General features: G+C 47.3%; 3 protein-coding genes across 4 annotated transcripts; all 3 read left to right on the forward strand.

Annotated features, from left to right (window-relative positions):
• The first annotated feature begins 2,009 nt into the window (after positions 1-2,009).
• LOC117579981 (neurotrophin 1) lies at positions 2,010-8,680 on the forward strand. 2 transcript variants are annotated; one of them, XM_034266160.1, is made up of 7 exons: positions 2,010-2,138; positions 4,572-5,107; positions 5,172-6,082; positions 6,311-6,442; positions 6,524-6,673; positions 6,740-7,391; positions 7,489-8,011. In XM_034266160.1, exons 2-7 carry the CDS (start codon positions 4,655-4,657, stop codon positions 7,933-7,935), a joined length of 2,745 nt encoding a protein of 914 aa, XP_034122051.1. In that variant the 5' UTR covers positions 2,010-2,138; positions 4,572-4,654; the 3' UTR covers positions 7,936-8,011. The 2 variants fall into 2 exon arrangements, with proteins under 2 accessions (XP_034122051.1, XP_034122050.1); XM_034266159.1 differs by having other exon boundaries at positions 6,740-8,680.
• A 1,367-nt stretch (positions 8,681-10,047) lies between these two features.
• Positions 10,048-11,609, forward strand: LOC117579691 (basic-leucine zipper transcription factor A). The gene has a single exon (XM_034265681.1). The coding sequence runs from the start codon at positions 10,101-10,103 to the stop codon at positions 11,607-11,609; it is 1,509 nt and encodes a 502-aa protein (XP_034121572.1). The 5' UTR covers positions 10,048-10,100.
• Positions 11,610-13,517: 1,908 nt separating this feature from the next.
• Positions 13,518-14,234, forward strand: LOC117579692 (glycine and tyrosine-rich protein). The gene is made up of 2 exons (XM_034265682.1): positions 13,518-13,863; positions 13,922-14,234. The coding sequence occupies exons 1-2, from the start codon at positions 13,575-13,577 to the stop codon at positions 13,987-13,989; spliced, it is 357 nt and encodes a 118-aa protein (XP_034121573.1). The 5' UTR covers positions 13,518-13,574; the 3' UTR covers positions 13,990-14,234.
• The last annotated feature ends 3,110 nt before the right edge of the window (positions 14,235-17,344 follow it).

The raw sequence follows: 17,344 nt of genomic DNA on the forward strand, positions 1-17,344 counted from the left end.
CCCTATTATACCATGAGCCCCTTCCATGAGCAGGAATAAATTAAGAAGCCGTAAAAAACATTCGCAGATGGAGTATACAGGGAGAAAAGTTGCTGTGCATATTTGAAATGTGATTGAAAATTTAATTTGCATGAGTTGAAAAAGATTTCAAGTCACAGTCGTGGAATATAAGAATTCCCAAAGGCTGATAAATAAATACAACTAAGCTGAACACAGCAGCTGCTGCTCCGTTTTACATTTATACACAAATCTGGCAACTTTGTCTCAGCGTTAAGTTCCCAACAATCTGCACACATCTGGCAACTCTGCTGCCAGTGCCAGTTCGGTTCACTGATTCCATTTGATTGCGCGGTTTATTCAAAGAGGTGTAGGAAAATACACAAATAATGATCCACCATCATTCGCTTGTAGATGTCGTTACTGGCCATAAGAGACATCAAATGACACATAAATTGATATATTTTTCAAGTATTTATGCGCTTAAGGGCTTGTCTGGCATCTTTAGCATATTTCAACCATATCAAAATTATTCATATCAAATTATTTAAAATAAGACCTTGCTGCGGCAGCTGGGAAAACTGGAATAGGTGTGCATGGGCTGCATGGGTTTAAAACGTGTATTTATGCATAGACACCTCCATTTTAGTACATATGTGGTGCAACACACCGAAAAAAGCAAAAAACCCATCATTGTCAATGTCAAAACTCCCACCAAAAGGTTGTGTTTTGTGGCAAAAGGTCATCCACTTTGCAGTTGCAGCGCCAGTGGTCAGTGTGGTCACTGTGCCCGCTGCTCAACCGGAACACATGCTACAGGCAGTGAAAAAGTAAATAAATAAATAAAAAATGCAATGTGCAAATTAGCCAAATGCATGCGGTTGATGGCCGATAGCGGAAAGATCTCGGCATGCAAAATTGTGTGTGTCTGGAGTTGGATGGATGCTGCTGGCAACGACAGTTTGGGGGCCGGTCGGACTGATTGATGACGCTGCCATAAAACACACTGGCAACGATGCGGTAATGGACATTAAGATAAAATGCGTTTAAAACGTGGAACGCATTGCGTGTGAAATGGAAATCGGGGCTTAAAGCTAAGAGCTAAATGCCAAAGCCAAAGCCGTTTTGGCGCTGTGATTACCAACTAAAGTGTGAAGAAAAATGCTCTGGCCAAAGTGGCAATTGAAAGTGGAACTGCCCGCCCTGCAGCAGCACTTTGCTGCTGGATGGTTAATCATTTTAACCAATGATGAAGAAATAACAATAAAAGCGCACAGCAGCGAAGCGAAGCAGCGCAGAGTGGCAATACCCGCAGTGGCATGAACACTGGACAGTGGCTCAAAAGACTCCAGCGAAAATGTATTTTCTTGCCACATTTTTCTTTGCTGCATTTCGTGTGTGTTTGTGCCACTGTGCAAGCTGTGCCCAAGAGGCGGCAGGCGCTAACAGCCAGCCCAAAAGTTGCCACCGAGGGCCACAGCAAGTGGAAAACGAAAGTGCTGTCTGCCTGTGAAATTAATTTTCCTTGACCCCCGGGCGGGTTGGCTCCTCCGTAATGTTTTGCCACGGCTAATGAAGCCAATAGAAAGCCGTTTAAATATTTAAAATATATTTTAGCGTCCTTCCGTTTACGGGCATTTGCTTCCTGACCCACTGCGAATGTTTTGCCAAAAATAAAAAATGACTTAAGACACGAACTTGGCGGGTGAGTGAGTGGACCTGATGGTTCGGTTTAGTTTCCGCATAATACCCATTGGCAGCAGTTTGCAAAATGCAAATCGAAGCCAGCTAACGGTTCAACGAACTGCTGCGAACCAGCAGCAACAAAAGCAATTAGCCAGAAAGACAATTTTCAATGCACAAAACACGTCCCGGTCCAGAACGTTAACAGAGTTGGCAGCAGTAGCAGTAGCAGAAGCAGAGGCAGCCGCAGCCGCAGAGGCAGCAACCGTAGCATCAGCAGCAGAAAGCCACCGCTGCTGAGGCAGCCAACAAATCAGTCTGCGGCGAGTGTTGAAAGCGCTAAGACATTGCAAGCGGAAGAAGTCGGCCAGCAGCCCAAGTGAAGGTGAATGCCGAGCAGTCAGCCCAGCCAGCAGTCCAACAAGAAGTGTTGCAAAGTAGAAAATCTGTCAATTAAGGTGCGTGCGAAAAGTGTGAAAAATCAGCTAGCTAAATCAGTGAAACGGAAGAGCAAACCCACGAGCAAATGCTAAAGCAACTTCCCCCAATAGAAAAGTGAAAATTAGTTGCTTAAAGTGGAGTGGAAATTGTGGTTCTGGCAACAGGAATTTGAAGCAGCAACAACTGCGGGTTAGAGCAATAAGAAGAGGCAGGAGAACTGCAGATTAGAGCAGTGTGGAAAGAGGCAGGAAAAGTGCATATTAGAGCAGTGTAAAGAGTCACAGAGTGGAACACAAGGCACATCAAATCTGAGCTGATTTCCTGAGCGCTCAATCTCGTTCAAAATTAATAATAAAACAAAAGACACACAAAAAAACCGTAAAGAAGAAAACGAAATAAAATCGAAAATGGAATTTTAATATAAGTTTATTTCTGTGTGCGTGTGTGTGTGTGTGTGTTTTAGCCAAATATGTGAAATGGAAACAACTTTCTAAATGGAAAAAATACAAAAAAGTAAAACACTCAAGCAGCAACGGGCCAGAGCGACGCACCAAAAATTTGAATTCTTTTTATTCTTTACGCCCGAGGAAATTGTGTCAGTCCGAGGCGATGCAGACGTGTGCGGTGTGCGTGTGTTTATTTATGGGCGCGTGTGAGTGTGTGTGTGTGAGTGTCTTTGGTTTAGGGCACCGCCAAAAGTGTATGACAATCGCCAACAGATCGATCGATCGATCGATCGCTCGCTCGTCGATTCTTGATTGGCTTCGACGGTGGCCTGATGCGTTGCTGGTTAGTGGTTCAGCGGGTTCGCTTACTAGGTTAGTCGGTTAGTCGGCACCTAGTTCTGCTTAGTTAGACTGCTTAGACTGTGCTTAGTAGGATTCTCTGGCTGATGTTGGAGTGGAGATTGTGCGACGACTTTCTTGCTGCCATTTGCTGCCTGCCTGCCGTTTGCTTTAATTTTTGTTTTGTGGCTTACTCTTTTTTCTGTTGCGTCTCTTGGCCCGTTTCGTTTCGCAAATTACAGCTTTTAATTAGTGTGGGCAAAGAATTCGGAGAGAGAGAGAGAGAGAGAGAGAGAGGAGAGAAATGGCATGCAGCTGCAGCATCTTCAGCAGCTGCTCATTCCCATTGCCATTTTTGCATTTACTTTCTTAGGCACCCACGCCAAATTGCTGGGCTCTGCGAATGCCTGGGAAACTGGCCAAATAATTGGCCGCCATTTGTACACACAAATATGGAAAAGAAGCGGCAAGACTCGACGACTTATTGGCTTAATTTGATTTATCGCAACGCGGCACTTTCCCAGCCAGAGACCACAGACATATGCAAAAAAAAAAAAGAAAAACAGAAGCTCTGGCTGCAGCTTCAACTTCAAGTCTTTCTCCTCCATTAGCAGAGCGTTGGGCAGACGATGGGTCGGGTCTTCCTCTCTGTGTGTTGCAGGTGTGCGAAATAAATTAAAGTCTGGCTGTATGACAACGGCAGCATCATCCTCATGTTCGTGCCACAACTTTGGCGCATCATTTCATTCAATTATTTGTTGGCTTGCCTGCCTCCTGGCTGCCACTGCCACTTGGGTGCCTGCATCGTGGGCCAAAACAAAGCCTGTTGCAAAACAAACGAATCTCTTGGCAACAATCTTTTAACCCACGTCGTCTGCCGCTAAACAATTTCCAATGCCTTTTCTAAACTGTCAACTAACTGCTGTGGTTGCTGGCAGTGCCGAATTTTCACTTTTCTTGGCGGCACAAAAGGTCACAGCAGCATCTCCAATGCAGCTGCATCCAAGGAGCGCCCCCAAGGAGCCACAGAGGAGCTCTTATCCGCTTTGGGTGTAGTTAGCATTCAGATTTGTCAGCAGCTTTCCATGCCAGCAACAAGAAGAGAAAACTAAAGCAGGCAACAATGTGGAGGGGAAATGTCTTTATAACCGCAAGAAGAAAAAAACAAATCAATCAGATGAACTTTTAGTGTGGCTTATTACCGCAAAAAAGTGGCAACAAACGGAGCAAGAGAGGCTCAGTTACAGCAGAGGTTCAGGTTGCTTCACGCCTTGTTGGGCAGTCAACGAAAATGTCTTGAAAAGTGAGCGATGACAGTTGATGACTGGCAAGCGATTACCTAAAAGCTGCAGAGACATGGAGTCAGAGTCAAAGTCAAGCTGCTGTAATAGCCATGGCTTATGCGTACCCCTTAATAGTTTATTCCCATGTTAATGACTTTTACTTTCAAAGGAAAGCCAAAAAACGATTTGCTCACATTTATTTCTAACAAAAACCCCGCTAAGAATTCATTTTGAAACGTTGAAAGCGTGTGAGTTGGGCGTTCATAAATAAAACAATTAACCGACTGTCATTTTTTGTTGTTTTTGGTTTGTTGTAGAAAAACTTAAATTTACAACTGACCGCCGCCACGCATTCAACTTTCGTTTGCTTACTTTTTCACAGTTTTTGGCAGTGGAGTGAAACAAAAGCCGCGCGCATACAAAAACAAAAGAAAACAACAACAGAAAAAACATAAATAAATAAAAATGAAAGCTGGCCGCGCCTTTGGCTGCCTCTTCTGGGCTTTGCTCTATTGTGTGCTCTACCTGGATCTAGTCGGCGGCAGCAGCAGCAGCGATGAGGAGCTCCTCGACTTTGACTTTGCTGATGCCAAGGATCAAGCTGCGGCGGATGACTGGCAGCTGGAGGACTTGGATGAGCAGCAGCAGGCGGATCACAAATTGGAATCGAACATGCTGGACTTTAGCGTGGATCTGGATGAACCGGAGCCGGAGCGGCAGGCGCCGCAGTTTGACTGGCGCGAGAGGGTCTTAAGGAATGCCCTGGCCAAAGCCCTAACCGATGAGGGTTTGCGGCAGAAGTTCATCGAGGTGATGCCCATTCTGCGTGTGTTATCCTCACAGCAGCGTTTGGCTTTGTCCGCTTTGATCTCTGCACAAATGAATGCCAAGCAGGGACACGATCTGAGACTAGAACAGGTTGCTGGAAGCCCTTCTCCCCCTTGTAACTTTCTCGATAACTTTATTCTTCTGTTCTTTGAAGGTCCGCATGATGTTTGGCAATGACAAGAAGCTCATCCTACCCATTGTCTACGATCTGGCCAATCTGGTCAAGAGTTCTACACGAAAATATCTCAATCTAGAGTCCGATTTGGCTGCCGCTTCGGCTTCGGTTACGGCTCTGTTTCAAGATCCTTCGCTGCAGCGCAGACAGGATCAGCTGACGGTGGCGGAATCGGAGCAGGATGATCGTGTGGGCACCATCGATGTCAGCGGCAAACCAGCGGAAACCAGTGTTCAGCCAGAGGCTGTCAGCTCTCTGGAAGATTTCTTTGAGGAAATGCAATCCGATGTGCTCGATCCACAGATGATCAATGAGGCGCTACAATCCGCAGAGAGTACGCAAAGAAATTCCTCGAGTAAAGACTACAAACGCGTGCGACGTTCTGCCAATGAATTTGTCCATAAACTGACCCGCTCCGTGCCCATTTCGGTGACAGAACAACAGCTCCAGGGCGGCATCGCCGGACGCACTGTGCGCTTGAACACAACATCATTTCAGCAGTCTCCGAGCAGCAGCGCCAATCAAACCTATGTGGAGATTGAGGATCTCGCCTTTGCCGGTCTCAATGGCACCGAAGTGCTGCCGCTGAGCGCCGATGAGCGCTTGGACTTGCAGCGCAACAGCGGCGAGGAGGCGCTGCCGGAGGAGCCGCTGCCCAGCCCAGAGGAACTGATTGCAGGTCCACGCTATCGCCAGGGCAAACGCCCTTTGCCTGGCCATAAGTCACAGCCCGTGAAGCGCAAGCGACTGCAGACAGGCAGCCTGCGGGGCAGACCCAAGACCTCGGCCAGCAGCCACAAGCCGCAGGTGGTGCCGCCGCTGGTGGTGGCGCAACGTAAATGCGAGCGATTCACCAGCAACATGTGCATTCGCACCGATGACTATCCGCTGTAAGAGTTGGTTTAACCCGTAGCTAGTCCTCGGTCAAGGGTTTCCCCCGTAGTTGTTAAGACCCTAATTTAATGAGATTTTAGTTTAAAAATAAAAAAAAAGCTCTTCCTTCCCACACACCGCTTATTGTTGCACCTAAGCTTAGTTTTTGTCCGGTTGCGGTGGTTGAAGGTGGTTCTCGAGAGACTTTTAAATATTAAAAAGAAAATCAAATAAAATTCCAACAGCGAACAGATCATGGGCAGCATTCGACGCCACAAAAATGCAATGTCCGCGCTGCTGGCCGAGTTCTACGACAAACCCAACAACAATCTGGAATTTGGCGATGATTTTGATGATTTTAGCTTGAACAAAAAGCGGTAAGAAAAGCACCAAAGATCTCTACATGCAAACCACTTTAATCTCTCTCTCTCTCTCTCTCTCTTTTCTCTCCCTGACAGTCGCGAGGATGAAGGCAGCAGCGCTGGCGGCATGTGCCTCAGCGTCGTGCGTTATGCTCGCCCACAGAAAGCCAAATCTGCGTCCGGGGAGTGGAAATACATTGTCAACACGGGCCAGCACACCCAAACACTCAGGCTGGAGAAGTGCAGGTGAGTTCCCTCTGAGCTCTCTCAACTCTAGCAACTTTTGAACAACAATTCCCCAAATCTTTGCAGCAACCCCGGGGAGAGCTGCTCGTACCTGGCGCAAACTTATCGCTCGCACTGTTCGCAGGTGTACAACTATCATCGTTTGCTCAGCTGGGACAAGGTGCGTGGACTGCATGTGGACATCTTCAAGGTGCCCACGTGCTGCTCCTGCCAGGTGGATGGCTACCGGCAGCAGTTTCCGCCGCTGTCCTCCATCCAGGCGAAGGACTACTCGCCGCTGGCCAACTACAAGCCGGAAAGTGTCGCCCCGAATGGCGGCTACAGCACCATCAACGAGGAGGATCTGGACTATGCCGATGAGAGCGATGAGGATGAGCTGGGTCTGGGCCTGCGCTATCCCACCTTCAATGGCCGCGACACCAACGAGCTCTATGCCGGCGGCAGCAAGAAGCTGCGCGGCGCCTCAACCAGTGTTGGGCCGTACCTAAGTCCGCCCGATGATGATGTCGAGGAGGAGCAGCAGCAGCAGCAGCAGCAGCAGCGGTTCAGTGGCTACAAGAGTCACAGTCACAGTCACAGTCACAAGAGTCCGGGTGCGAGTTCTAAGAAATATTACAGCCAGGTGAGCAGCCGCCGACGGCCGCATCAGCAACAACAACAGAATGAGGCACGAGTGGACTTGGATTTGGCGCCAAGTGAAATGCATACGGACCAAGAGGTAAACGTAAACCTGCTCAGTGCTGCTGGGGAGAAGCCCATCCAGCGTCAGCCCATCAATCGCAAGCGTATTTATACCTCCACCCACCCCAACACAGCCGCCGCAGCAGCATCCTCAACATCGTCCGCTGGAGGAATCCGGCTACGCGTACCACAGACCACAAGCCTACCAGCCCGTACAGGAACCGCTGCTGCCATCAGCTCCCATACCAGTGGCCATGCCACCCATGCCCATCAAGCAGCTGCCGCAGCCCCCGCATTCCCTGTTGCATCCTCAACAGCTGCGACATCTCAGCCTGCCTTCGTCCAGCGCAATCAGCAGCCCTTCAACGGCGGCAGTGGCAGCAAATCGCGACCCCGCTTCTATGCCCCACCAGCGACAACGCCCGTGGCAGTCGCACCAAACCCAATCTCAGTGGCAGCCAGCCCAGCGTCGCCTCTACCGACAGAGCGCACCACAAAGCAGCAGCAACACCAACAGCAGGGCCAGCAGCAGCATAAGTCGACGGCATTTCCACAGCCGCCGACCGGCGTCTATCATGTGAACTCGAATTCCATTTACACCAGCAGCAGCAGCGTCGATGGGCCAAGAAATGGAACCAAACGCATCAACTACAACTATCATCCCATCATCGACTTCTTCGAGAAGAGCAGCAGCAGCAGCAGCAGCAGCAGCAGGAGGGCAGAGCCGGCAACTGCAGCACCTGGCGGCCTAACAGACTACGACATGGAGGAGTCGCAGCTCGTGGAGCAGCGTGTCTATCCACAGAGGCCAGCGGGCTCAGGCATGGCCACTGGTGTCTTTCAGCATCCCATTCCCATACAACCCACAATATCCCACGAGCGGCGCATGGGCTTTGGTGGTGCTGGTGCTGGTGCTGGTGCTGGTAGCGTGGGTCTTGGTGGTGCTGGTGGTTTGGGTGGCTTTGCCAATGACAATGCCTGGCAGCCCATGGTTGTGGCATCCTAAACATAAGTCGCATGATTCTGCCTCTGCTTCCAGTTCGATTTTCCCCCCACTAACGTATTAAACAGCGCCCGAAACGCTGACCATTAGTCTGTAGCCTCTGCCGCTCACTTGCCTGCCCGTCAACCCGCTCCGAGACTCCATTGGGAGCGCATAATCAAGTAGTTGTCTAGTTATCAATTCCGCTAATCTCTCCCCAGATGACCCTTGCCCCCTGCCCCATGTTGCCTTGCCCATTCCCCCTGCTAATGTTTAACCCTTCTATGTTTATCTATTTATTTATTTATTTTGTAGTGTGTAGTGAATGACTCAAAATGGAAGAGAGAGAGAGAGAGAAACCTATCGCAAGAGTTTTAGCAATAAAATATAATTTATGGAAATTTATGCGTGTATTTTTGATATGGGAAAAGTAAAGGAAATCCATGCAATTACCTTTTATATTGTTAAATTCTCTGGATATCCAGTTCCACTGTTCCACTGCTTTTAACTCGTTTCGTTTTAGTGGCGCCTCCGGGCAAAATACATGTGCGGTTGATTTTGGAACCAACGATTGTGTGCACGCATGCAAAAGCTGGCTGCTGTGTGAAACTGCAAAGAAAAAACAAAGAACAAAATTAAAGTTTCGGCCAAAGCCATAAACAAAATCATAGAAATAATTAAAGTTAAAGATTAAAATTGAACAATTTGAACGATTTATTTGCTAATATTTATGGAAAATAGATTCATTAAGAGAGTAAACACCAAACATATTAAAACAAATCTTTAAAAGTCGCCGGAACATTCAAAAATTACAGAAAATTGCAAATAATACTCATGTAATGATGCAGAAATGCATCTGGACAGAGATACAATATATTATGAAAGGTCAGACAATTCTCTTACATATTTTGGACATCGAAGCTGCAAATGTAATAAGTGCACAATGCCCCACACCAAATGTTCAAAATGTAATAACAATTTATCATCTCCCTCTGCCTTGTCCATAAAACATTATCCCAAATGAATGTAAGCTAAAAAGTTATTTATTTAATTCGGCTTCGCCTTTCGCTCAACTGACACAAATACACGTACGAATTGATTTATTTATGGCACTGACGAAGTTCAAGTTGAGGGTCAAGCGGCGACTCACTAATGAGATACAGCGGAGTCCGCGGCCGAAGAAAATAAAATCACTTGCAGATGCGATCACGAAACTAGTTTTGTGTGTGGAGTCAGAAAGTTGTGGGGAGACGACACGACAGTCATAAAGAAAGGCTCTGGTGTCTCAAAATGTGACACAGACTGGGTGCATATGCAAAGTGGGTTTCTAAAGCGAAACGAGCCGCTGGCTACTGGCTGCTGGCTGCAAGTCTTCGACTTTGACCAGTTATAACATTGAGCAAGTTGTTGCAACTTGGCGAATGGCAACGTCACTTCACTCGTGTTTGCCAGTTTCGCTTTCATTTGGCAGCATCCGAGCGAACGATGACGAAGACGATGACGACTTCAAAGACATCTCGTCATGCAGCCGCTTTGCCAGCAGCCTCTTGGGGAGAGTACGAGCGCCGCGAGAAGAAAGGCTGCGGCAGGCCAATCAAACTGGAAAATTGGAAAAACGGCGAGTAGGAAATTTTATAAAGGCCCAATGATAGCACAATTTCTGCACAGTTGTGGAGCAGCCGCCGTTCGGGAAAAGTTGGAAAAAGTTTCGCCAACGCGCTTGGCCTTGAGTGAGAGTGAAAAGTGGCAAGGTCGCACAGCTCCATGGGGAAATTACTGTTGCTCCTGCTGTTGTGGGCTCTGGAGCTCAGTCATGGCATTAAAGTGGAGCTGCCGCAGCTCCAGGAGGTGCTGGTGCCCAGCAACAACACCTCGAGTCCGCCCGTTTATCGCGTGTCCCGGCCGGAGCCCAAGCAGCCGGAGAAGCGGGTGCCCACGCACCTGCAGGACATTATGCGACACCCAGGCTATGTGGATGATGATGCGGGAGATGTAATCCGCATCATTGAGCCGCCGCAGCACTTTCAGCAGCTGAAGCGCCTCAGGCAGCGGCAACCCCTCGGACCCGCAGTCGTCTGGGAGCAGCCCCGCAAACTGAGCAGCAATCGTACGCCTACACAGCCACGCCCACAGCTGCCCAACGGGGATCTGCTCACACAGGAGACGCAGCACGCGCCACAGGCCAACAATCTGCAGATTCCCATGGAGATTCTGGCTTCAGTGCGAAAAACCGAACGTCTGCTGCATCGCCAGCGGCAGCTGGCAGCGGGAAAGCTCCCGCTGGGCGTTCGGCAGCGCCACATCCAGCGGCAGTCGCACACGCTGATCGCACAGAAATCTCTGGAGCAGCAGCTCTACCAGCGTGGCCAGCAGCAGCGACTGCGAGCGGTACTCAGCCGGAATCAGCAGCAGGAACACAAGCGGCCAAAGCGCATGAAGCGGGCGGCACAGAGCGGCGCCTACGATGTGCAGCAGGGCCTCAAGTTGGTGGCGCACATTGGCGATTTGCTGCGGAATGCCACGCTGTATCTACCCGACGATGAGGGGGACGGGGTAAAGCTTAATGAGGTGAAAAAGTCAACGGCGTGCAGCGGCAATGCAACCGCCAACTGCGACAATCGACGACGTCGCCAAAGGCTGTTCAAGCCATCAAAAACAGCGGAGAAGCAGAGGGAAAAACTGAGGGAGAGGCGTCGCAACTTCCGCCATGAGGCAACAACAACAACAACAACAACAACAACAACAACTACAGTCAAATCAGCAACAAGAGCCGCAACATTGAGTGGCAATTCAACAACTTCCGCAACACCGCTGGCCAGCCGCCTGGTAAATTCACGTAAATCATCAAATAAAAATTGCCACCACGGCGTTTCGCTGGGCCGCAGCGATGATTCCATACTTTATGCAGACATAATGACAAATATACGCCAGCTATGGCAGGAGCAAGACGAACTCCTTGGCGCAGCACCACCGCAGTTCATTGCACCGCATCAGGTGGCAAACAATACGGATTATCGGGCGCTGGATGTGTACCTCAAGGACCTCGATGAGCTCTCCAAGCGACTTCCCACAGTGGCGTCCATAACTGGTCTGAATCGTGAGGAGTTGGAGCGTGCCACACCGCCGCCCAGTTGGTATTTGATCAATCAGGAGGGCAAGATCTATGAGACGCGACTGAGCAGCGAAACGAAACCCTCATCGTCGCTCTTTCATCGCTTTCCGGACATGCCCAAGGGAGATGGAAGCTTGGACTCCACTCTGGATGTGAAGTAGATCTTCCCTGAGTATTTGTTTATGTAATTTATTTATTTATTTCTAAGCTAGTTGAAATAAAGTGAGAAAAAACCTTTCCACTAGACCTTTGGGTGCTCTCCCAGCTCTTTCAATGTCAAATCTCTGGGTGAGGGTTTGGGATTCTTGCTGGCCAGCCAAGCATTTAATTCAACTAATTACATTGAGAGCCCCCCAACAGCAGTCACAAGTTCTTGGCTAATGCGGCAATTTAGATAAGGCCCAAACTGGCAATTAGCCAGCCCGCGGGCTGCCGTCCCCAGCTCACCAGCTCTCAAGAGCCGCCAACGTGCGAAACGCATTGTCTGAAGCCCTGACCCCGCCCAACATGCAAACTTGTGTGAGAAAATCTACGTATTTTCGGTCAACAGAGAAATATACGAACATAAATACACACAGGTAAGCATCAGCCAATTGAGGAAGCAAGTGCCACGAAAGGGGAAGAGTCCGTGGGTACACTCGGAGAAAAAGAGAAACACGAACGTAATTTATATAAATATTTGTGAATTAAGTACAGAAATAGTGTAAAAATATAGGAGGGTCTAAAAATACAAAAACTACTTCAGAAATAAAATATATTGAACTTGTGGGAAATTTATTGAATTTAAAATTGAATTTTAAATATTTTTAATATATTTAAAATTGAAATTATTTCAATTAAATTGTAAAATATTGAATTTTATTTATTTTAAATATGAAATAAATTGATTAAAATATGGAATTGATTGGATTTGAATTTAATTGAAATTAAAAAGAGTTCTTTGCCTTATAATGTATTTTCATATTAATGGTAAAATGGAACTGGAAGAATTTTGTTTTTAATTTAATTTAATTTCTACTCTGTCCAAGTCCCAGCCTTTTCGCTGCGTGTACTTTAAACACATTGAGAATTGTCCGAGAAATATACTCGTACTCATATGTGACCCACAATTGAGGAAGGAAGTCCGCCGTGACAAAGGGGAAGGGCGGGCGCCATATGTATGCTAGTCTAGCTGACCTTTCTTACACAAATTCCAACTACTTAGAAATGGATCTACGCCAGGGCTCGCTCTTCCCTCTCGCAGCTCCATTTAAGTTTGTGGCCAAATGTTATGGGAACTCTGGGCAATTCTGGGGTTTAATTTTCATTTCCAGCATTCATTTTTGCTAGATGTTTTTTTCTGTTTGTTTGTTGGGGGCTGATGCTCTTTTTTTTATGGATTTAGAATGTTGTCCAGCCACTTTGACAGCAGATGCTTAATTTATAGAGAGCGTGTGTTTAGTTTTTTTGTAGATCTATTTTTTTATGATTATTTTGGGTAGTTTGTGTTGGCGGGGCAAGCAGCAGATAAATTAGATTGGAAAGAAATCGCTCGCCCGCCCGCTCGACGTTATGTAAGCAAATGTACGACTTGGGAGGAACTTTAAGCCAAATGAAAAGAAGGTTATGCTCTGCCCCATTGCGACATTGACCCCACTGCACTGGCCAAGAGTGGGTGGCTAGCTGCTACGAAAAAAACAAGCAAGCAAACAAACATAAGTTGGCCCAAAGCATTGTAATTAGTAGTCGGTCATGCAAGAAATAGAAGGCTCCCCCCTTTCGGTGTGCTCCCCGCTTCATTGATACTCGGAGCGAGGCTTGCTGGTGCGGTGGGTGGTGCGGGGTGGGCTGCATTGTTAGAAGCACACGCAGCTGGAGTCGCCCAATTTGCAGGGCTGTGGTGCGGGCGGCCGGGGCAGGGTAACCGTTTTTCATTCAGACAATTGTTTTGTCGCTGCGCATTGATGGCAGCCGCTGCCGCTGCCGCCGCCGCGTTGCAAGAACCGCGCGGGGTTTGCTTTTTTTTTTTTTTTGGCCATTATAAAAGCCCGTTGTAAGCTTCCAGCGTCAGTCATTCAGTTGCTGTAAGTCCCAAGTGGCATTTCCAACCAAGAGAGCAGAAGAAGAATAAACACCCCCAAACCAAGATGTTCCAGCTGAGATCTGTTTGCCTGCTGCTTGCCTTTGCCCTCGTGGCCGTGTTCCTTGGTGGCACGGAGGCCCTGCCGCGGCCACAGGAGGAGCGTGACGAGGGCGGTGAGCTGGCTGTTGGCGCGGCTGCTGTCGAGGCGGACGATAAGGATCTAGAGGGTGCTGCATCCTTGGGATACGGCTACTATTCGTCGCCCTATTTGGGCGGTTACTACGGCGGCGGTGGCTACTGGCCGCACTACAGCGGCGGCTACTACGGACTAGGTGGGTACGGCGGCGGGTTGGGTAAGTGTGGCAGGCCAGGGGCTGTATCTACACTCTTTTGATGTGTGTGTATCCACAGGCTATCCCTACTACGGCGGCTACTATGGATTGCATCATCATCATGGCCACTATGGACATTACTACTAACGGAGTGGAGTTCTGGCACAGCCTCAATAGAGATTTAGCAGCAGCAGCACCAGGCACCAGGCACCTAGCTTCATCATTAGAGCAATAGCAAGCGAGCGAAAGAGAGAGAGAGATATAGAGATAAATGTATAGCAAAAATATAGAGATAGAATCCCAGCACTAGCCTCAATAGCCAGAGACCAAACCGATGAATGTCTTCGATTAAGCAACAAAATCACAACAAAAAAATCAACAAAAATGCTAAGAAAAATGCAAACAATAAATATACACATATTACATATAAATACAATTTATATTTTGTACAAAAAATAAATGCCAGTGACATTTGGTGGCCAAATCAAGCGGACGACTACCGTTGATTGTTTCTACTTTTGGGTTTAGGATTTTTATGGCCGCCCCAACCATCGTTAAACAAATGCCGGGCAGCAGTGTTCGAACGCATAAAAGCAGCCAGAGAGTAATTTGCAATGCAAATTGGCTGCCATCCCCAAAACATTAGTTTTATATCTTTTCTGTTAATCTAATTAAGGTTTTTATTTTTTAACTGTACAAATTGCTTAGAATTTGTCTTAAAGTCTGGCAGTAAAAACTGGCAGGGAATTACAGCAAAGACAGAGTCGGCAGCTACACGCTGCGTATGCGTAATTTATGAGCAAATGGTACGGGCTCTGTCTTACCATTGTGCAAGGCAATTGTATGAGTCGAAAACAATTTGTCTTGATCGGTTTTTGACAGGCAACAATCGGATATTGGATGTGTCAGACTGCTCGCAGACATCGCCTCGCAAAGGTCACGGAAGTGATGGACAATGGACAACTCAAAGATTAACGGCTGGCCGACGGCTGCCGGGCTATGGTGCGACAATAATCGTTTCAATTCACAGCAGATTTCCATTTTCTGCATACATTTTAGTGTAAGGTTAAAGGCAGTAGCCAAGAATTGACCTCTCCATCGATGCCGTTGCTCTCTCTCTATCCATCTATTGGTTCACCTTTTTGTGTTCATCTTTTTCCAAAAGATTTGTTTGTTTGATCTTTTTGTTTTGGTGTGGACAATAATGGCATTAAATTGGCTATTAAATTATCGTTTAGCGTTTCATTGTGGAGCGTTGCCGAAGCAACCAGCGTGACCAAGCTCAAAATATTTGCCACCAAAGATTATTATTTATTCATCAATTTTGTGTGATTTGGCCAGCTCACTGGGCTCCTCCTCTCCTACTCTGACTCACTTGAGGTCGCAAATTAATTAAAACGTTACCCAAATGGACACGAAACTTGTTTTAATTAGAGTTTTTTGGGTGACTTCTGTTTTGGGCAAATAAATAAAGCTAATTCCGGTCCAGCACTTTCGCACAGTTGGCCCATAAATTGCTTTGATCTCATTTCTGGCTCACTCTCTCTGACTTTGAAATTCGTGAAAAATTATTTTTAAGTTGAACTGGAAAAACTCCACTGAAATTCACTTTTCAATTGTCTTCTTTGTTGTGGTGGCCGGCCTGCCGCCGCTTGAGATATTTATTGTACGAGTATTGTGTCCGTCTCTCATTCAATTTTTGGGGCCAGTGAATACTCGTGCTCAAGTGCACGAAATGTCAGAAGCACTGACCGAACAGTGAGGCAAATAATAATCAATTTTGAGGAATTCCTATTGAGCTTTGTGCTATGGAAATGAATTGGATTCTGTCCACTGTGCCTGCGTAATTACATTTCAGATTTAATTATAAAAAACAGAAACTGAACTAGTAATTTGATTGCCCGAGTATTTGTTTGTTCAGCGTTGTGTGGGCTGGGGCTCTGATTTATATTTATATCTCAATTAGATGCTAAGACGATCATCATTAGCGAGTGACTGTGGCAATTGCATTCGAAACGCACTCAGCACCAAGCCTGAGAAGCGGGAATATAATTTTAAATCCTCGTAAACTATCAATCTATATGCCAGGGGCAATCACAGACACAGAAAGGGAGCTTAAAGGTGTCGTTTCGCAAGCTGCTGCCTGAGAAGTTCCTGCTGCGACAGGTTCGTGTCTTAAGTCTTTCGTCTTTCGTCTTTCGTGGAATTATCATGTCAGTCACGTATGCGGTCGAACAACAATTGTGGCCACCAGTCCCGGAATCTCTTTCTCTCTCTCTCTCTCTCTCTCTCTGTGCACTAGGTGCGGCTTTGCCACCAAGGACGCTGCGGCTTGGACGCACTTGAACCCGCAATCCTGTGCAGCTGACCATCAAAAATGGCCATTGAACTGGCAACCAAAAACTTGTTTTGGGTTAGCGCTCTTTTCTCTCGCCTTTTGTGGCAGCTGCTTGCTGCGGCTTTTGTGGTTGAGGCAGGCCGAGCGGTCCGAGACTGTAATGGTCCGCATTTTGCATACCAAAGGCATTAAATCTTTTCGGATTTCGGACTTGGCCTTGCACAATATAAAATCTGATCTTCATGTAGGTGAATAGAGCGAGCGACGCCACAGGGAGCGATACGAGCTGCTGCCGCTCTGTGTGGGGCATGCTCGACTTGGCAGCCACGACAAGTGGCAAGGGCAATCAATTGTGTCCGCCGGAATGCAACCAACCAGAAACGTGCTTAAAATAGAAAAAAAGAATGCTGGGGGAACTGCTCTGCTCATTATTTAATTCCCCAGCTTCAAGCTCTTTAATTAGCTGTTAACTTCCGCAACATTTGAGCCGCAAGAATGCCACAAGAATACAACAACAACAACAAAAGCTATCATCCAACTACCAAATCCAAAACCTATCCATGTACGAGTCTGGCATCCGTATCCATCCATTGTGGGTGCGTTCAAAAGCGTTGAAAGTGATTTATGAACCTCATGCGGCGGCGAGGGAGGAACTCCCTCCTATGAATGCCATAAATATTTGTGGCAATTGTTTCGATTTTGATTTCGATTTGCCATGCTATTTTAGGCTTTAATTAAAGCGCTTAGTACTGGGAACTAGCCGGCACAATGGGCCAAAAACTGAGTTCAATAAATTTCCATTAGTTGCAGTCAGAAGTGCTGACAGGAAGTTCTCAACTCTCGGTTCTAGCCATGAATTATTGCCCGGAGCAAGCCAAGTGGAACCCCAAAAGTCAATTTAGAAAGGCAATAATCCTGTGCCTGTGCCCCTAAGGTCACGCCACATTCTCGTTGCGATTCCAGAACCAGTTTTCTGTCGTTCACTTCCTCCTTTTGTAACAGGATTCAGGGTCCAGGTCCCCCAGACACACTCTCGCCGTGTGCTGGCCATTAAGCGGCTGATCTGATGCCGCAGCGACCTTGGAACCCAAGAGTGCAAAAACATCTTTTCAGATGTTTCATTCGGATTCAGATTTCGAATCGGACTCTCTGTGTGTAGGTTGT

Source organism: Drosophila guanche, unplaced genomic scaffold, assembly GCF_900245975.1.
Source record: "Drosophila guanche unplaced genomic scaffold, DGUA_6, whole genome shotgun sequence".
NCBI lineage: Eukaryota > Metazoa > Arthropoda > Insecta > Diptera > Drosophilidae > Drosophila > Drosophila guanche.

What these genes read in the sequence shown, in the direction of transcription:
- LOC117579691 (XM_034265681.1), top strand. Translation starts at nt 10,101, where the DNA reads ATGGGGAAATTACTGTTGCTCCTGCTGTTGTGGGCTCTGGAGCTCAGT.
- LOC117579981 (XM_034266159.1), top strand. Translation starts at nt 4,655, where the DNA reads ATGAAAGCTGGCCGCGCCTTTGGCTGCCTCTTCTGGGCTTTGCTCTAT. An exon ending in TTTAGCTTGAACAAAAAGCG is followed by an intron (nt 6,443 to 6,523) that starts GTAAGAAAAGCA and finishes TCTCCCTGACAG; the next exon opens with TCGCGAGGATGAAGGCAGCA. An exon ending in CTCAGGCTGGAGAAGTGCAG is followed by an intron (nt 6,674 to 6,739) that starts GTGAGTTCCCTC and finishes AAATCTTTGCAG; the next exon opens with CAACCCCGGGGAGAGCTGCT.
- LOC117579692 (XM_034265682.1), top strand. Translation starts at nt 13,575, where the DNA reads ATGTTCCAGCTGAGATCTGTTTGCCTGCTGCTTGCCTTTGCCCTCGTG. An exon ending in TGGGTACGGCGGCGGGTTGG is followed by an intron (nt 13,864 to 13,921) that starts GTAAGTGTGGCA and finishes GTGTATCCACAG; the next exon opens with GCTATCCCTACTACGGCGGC.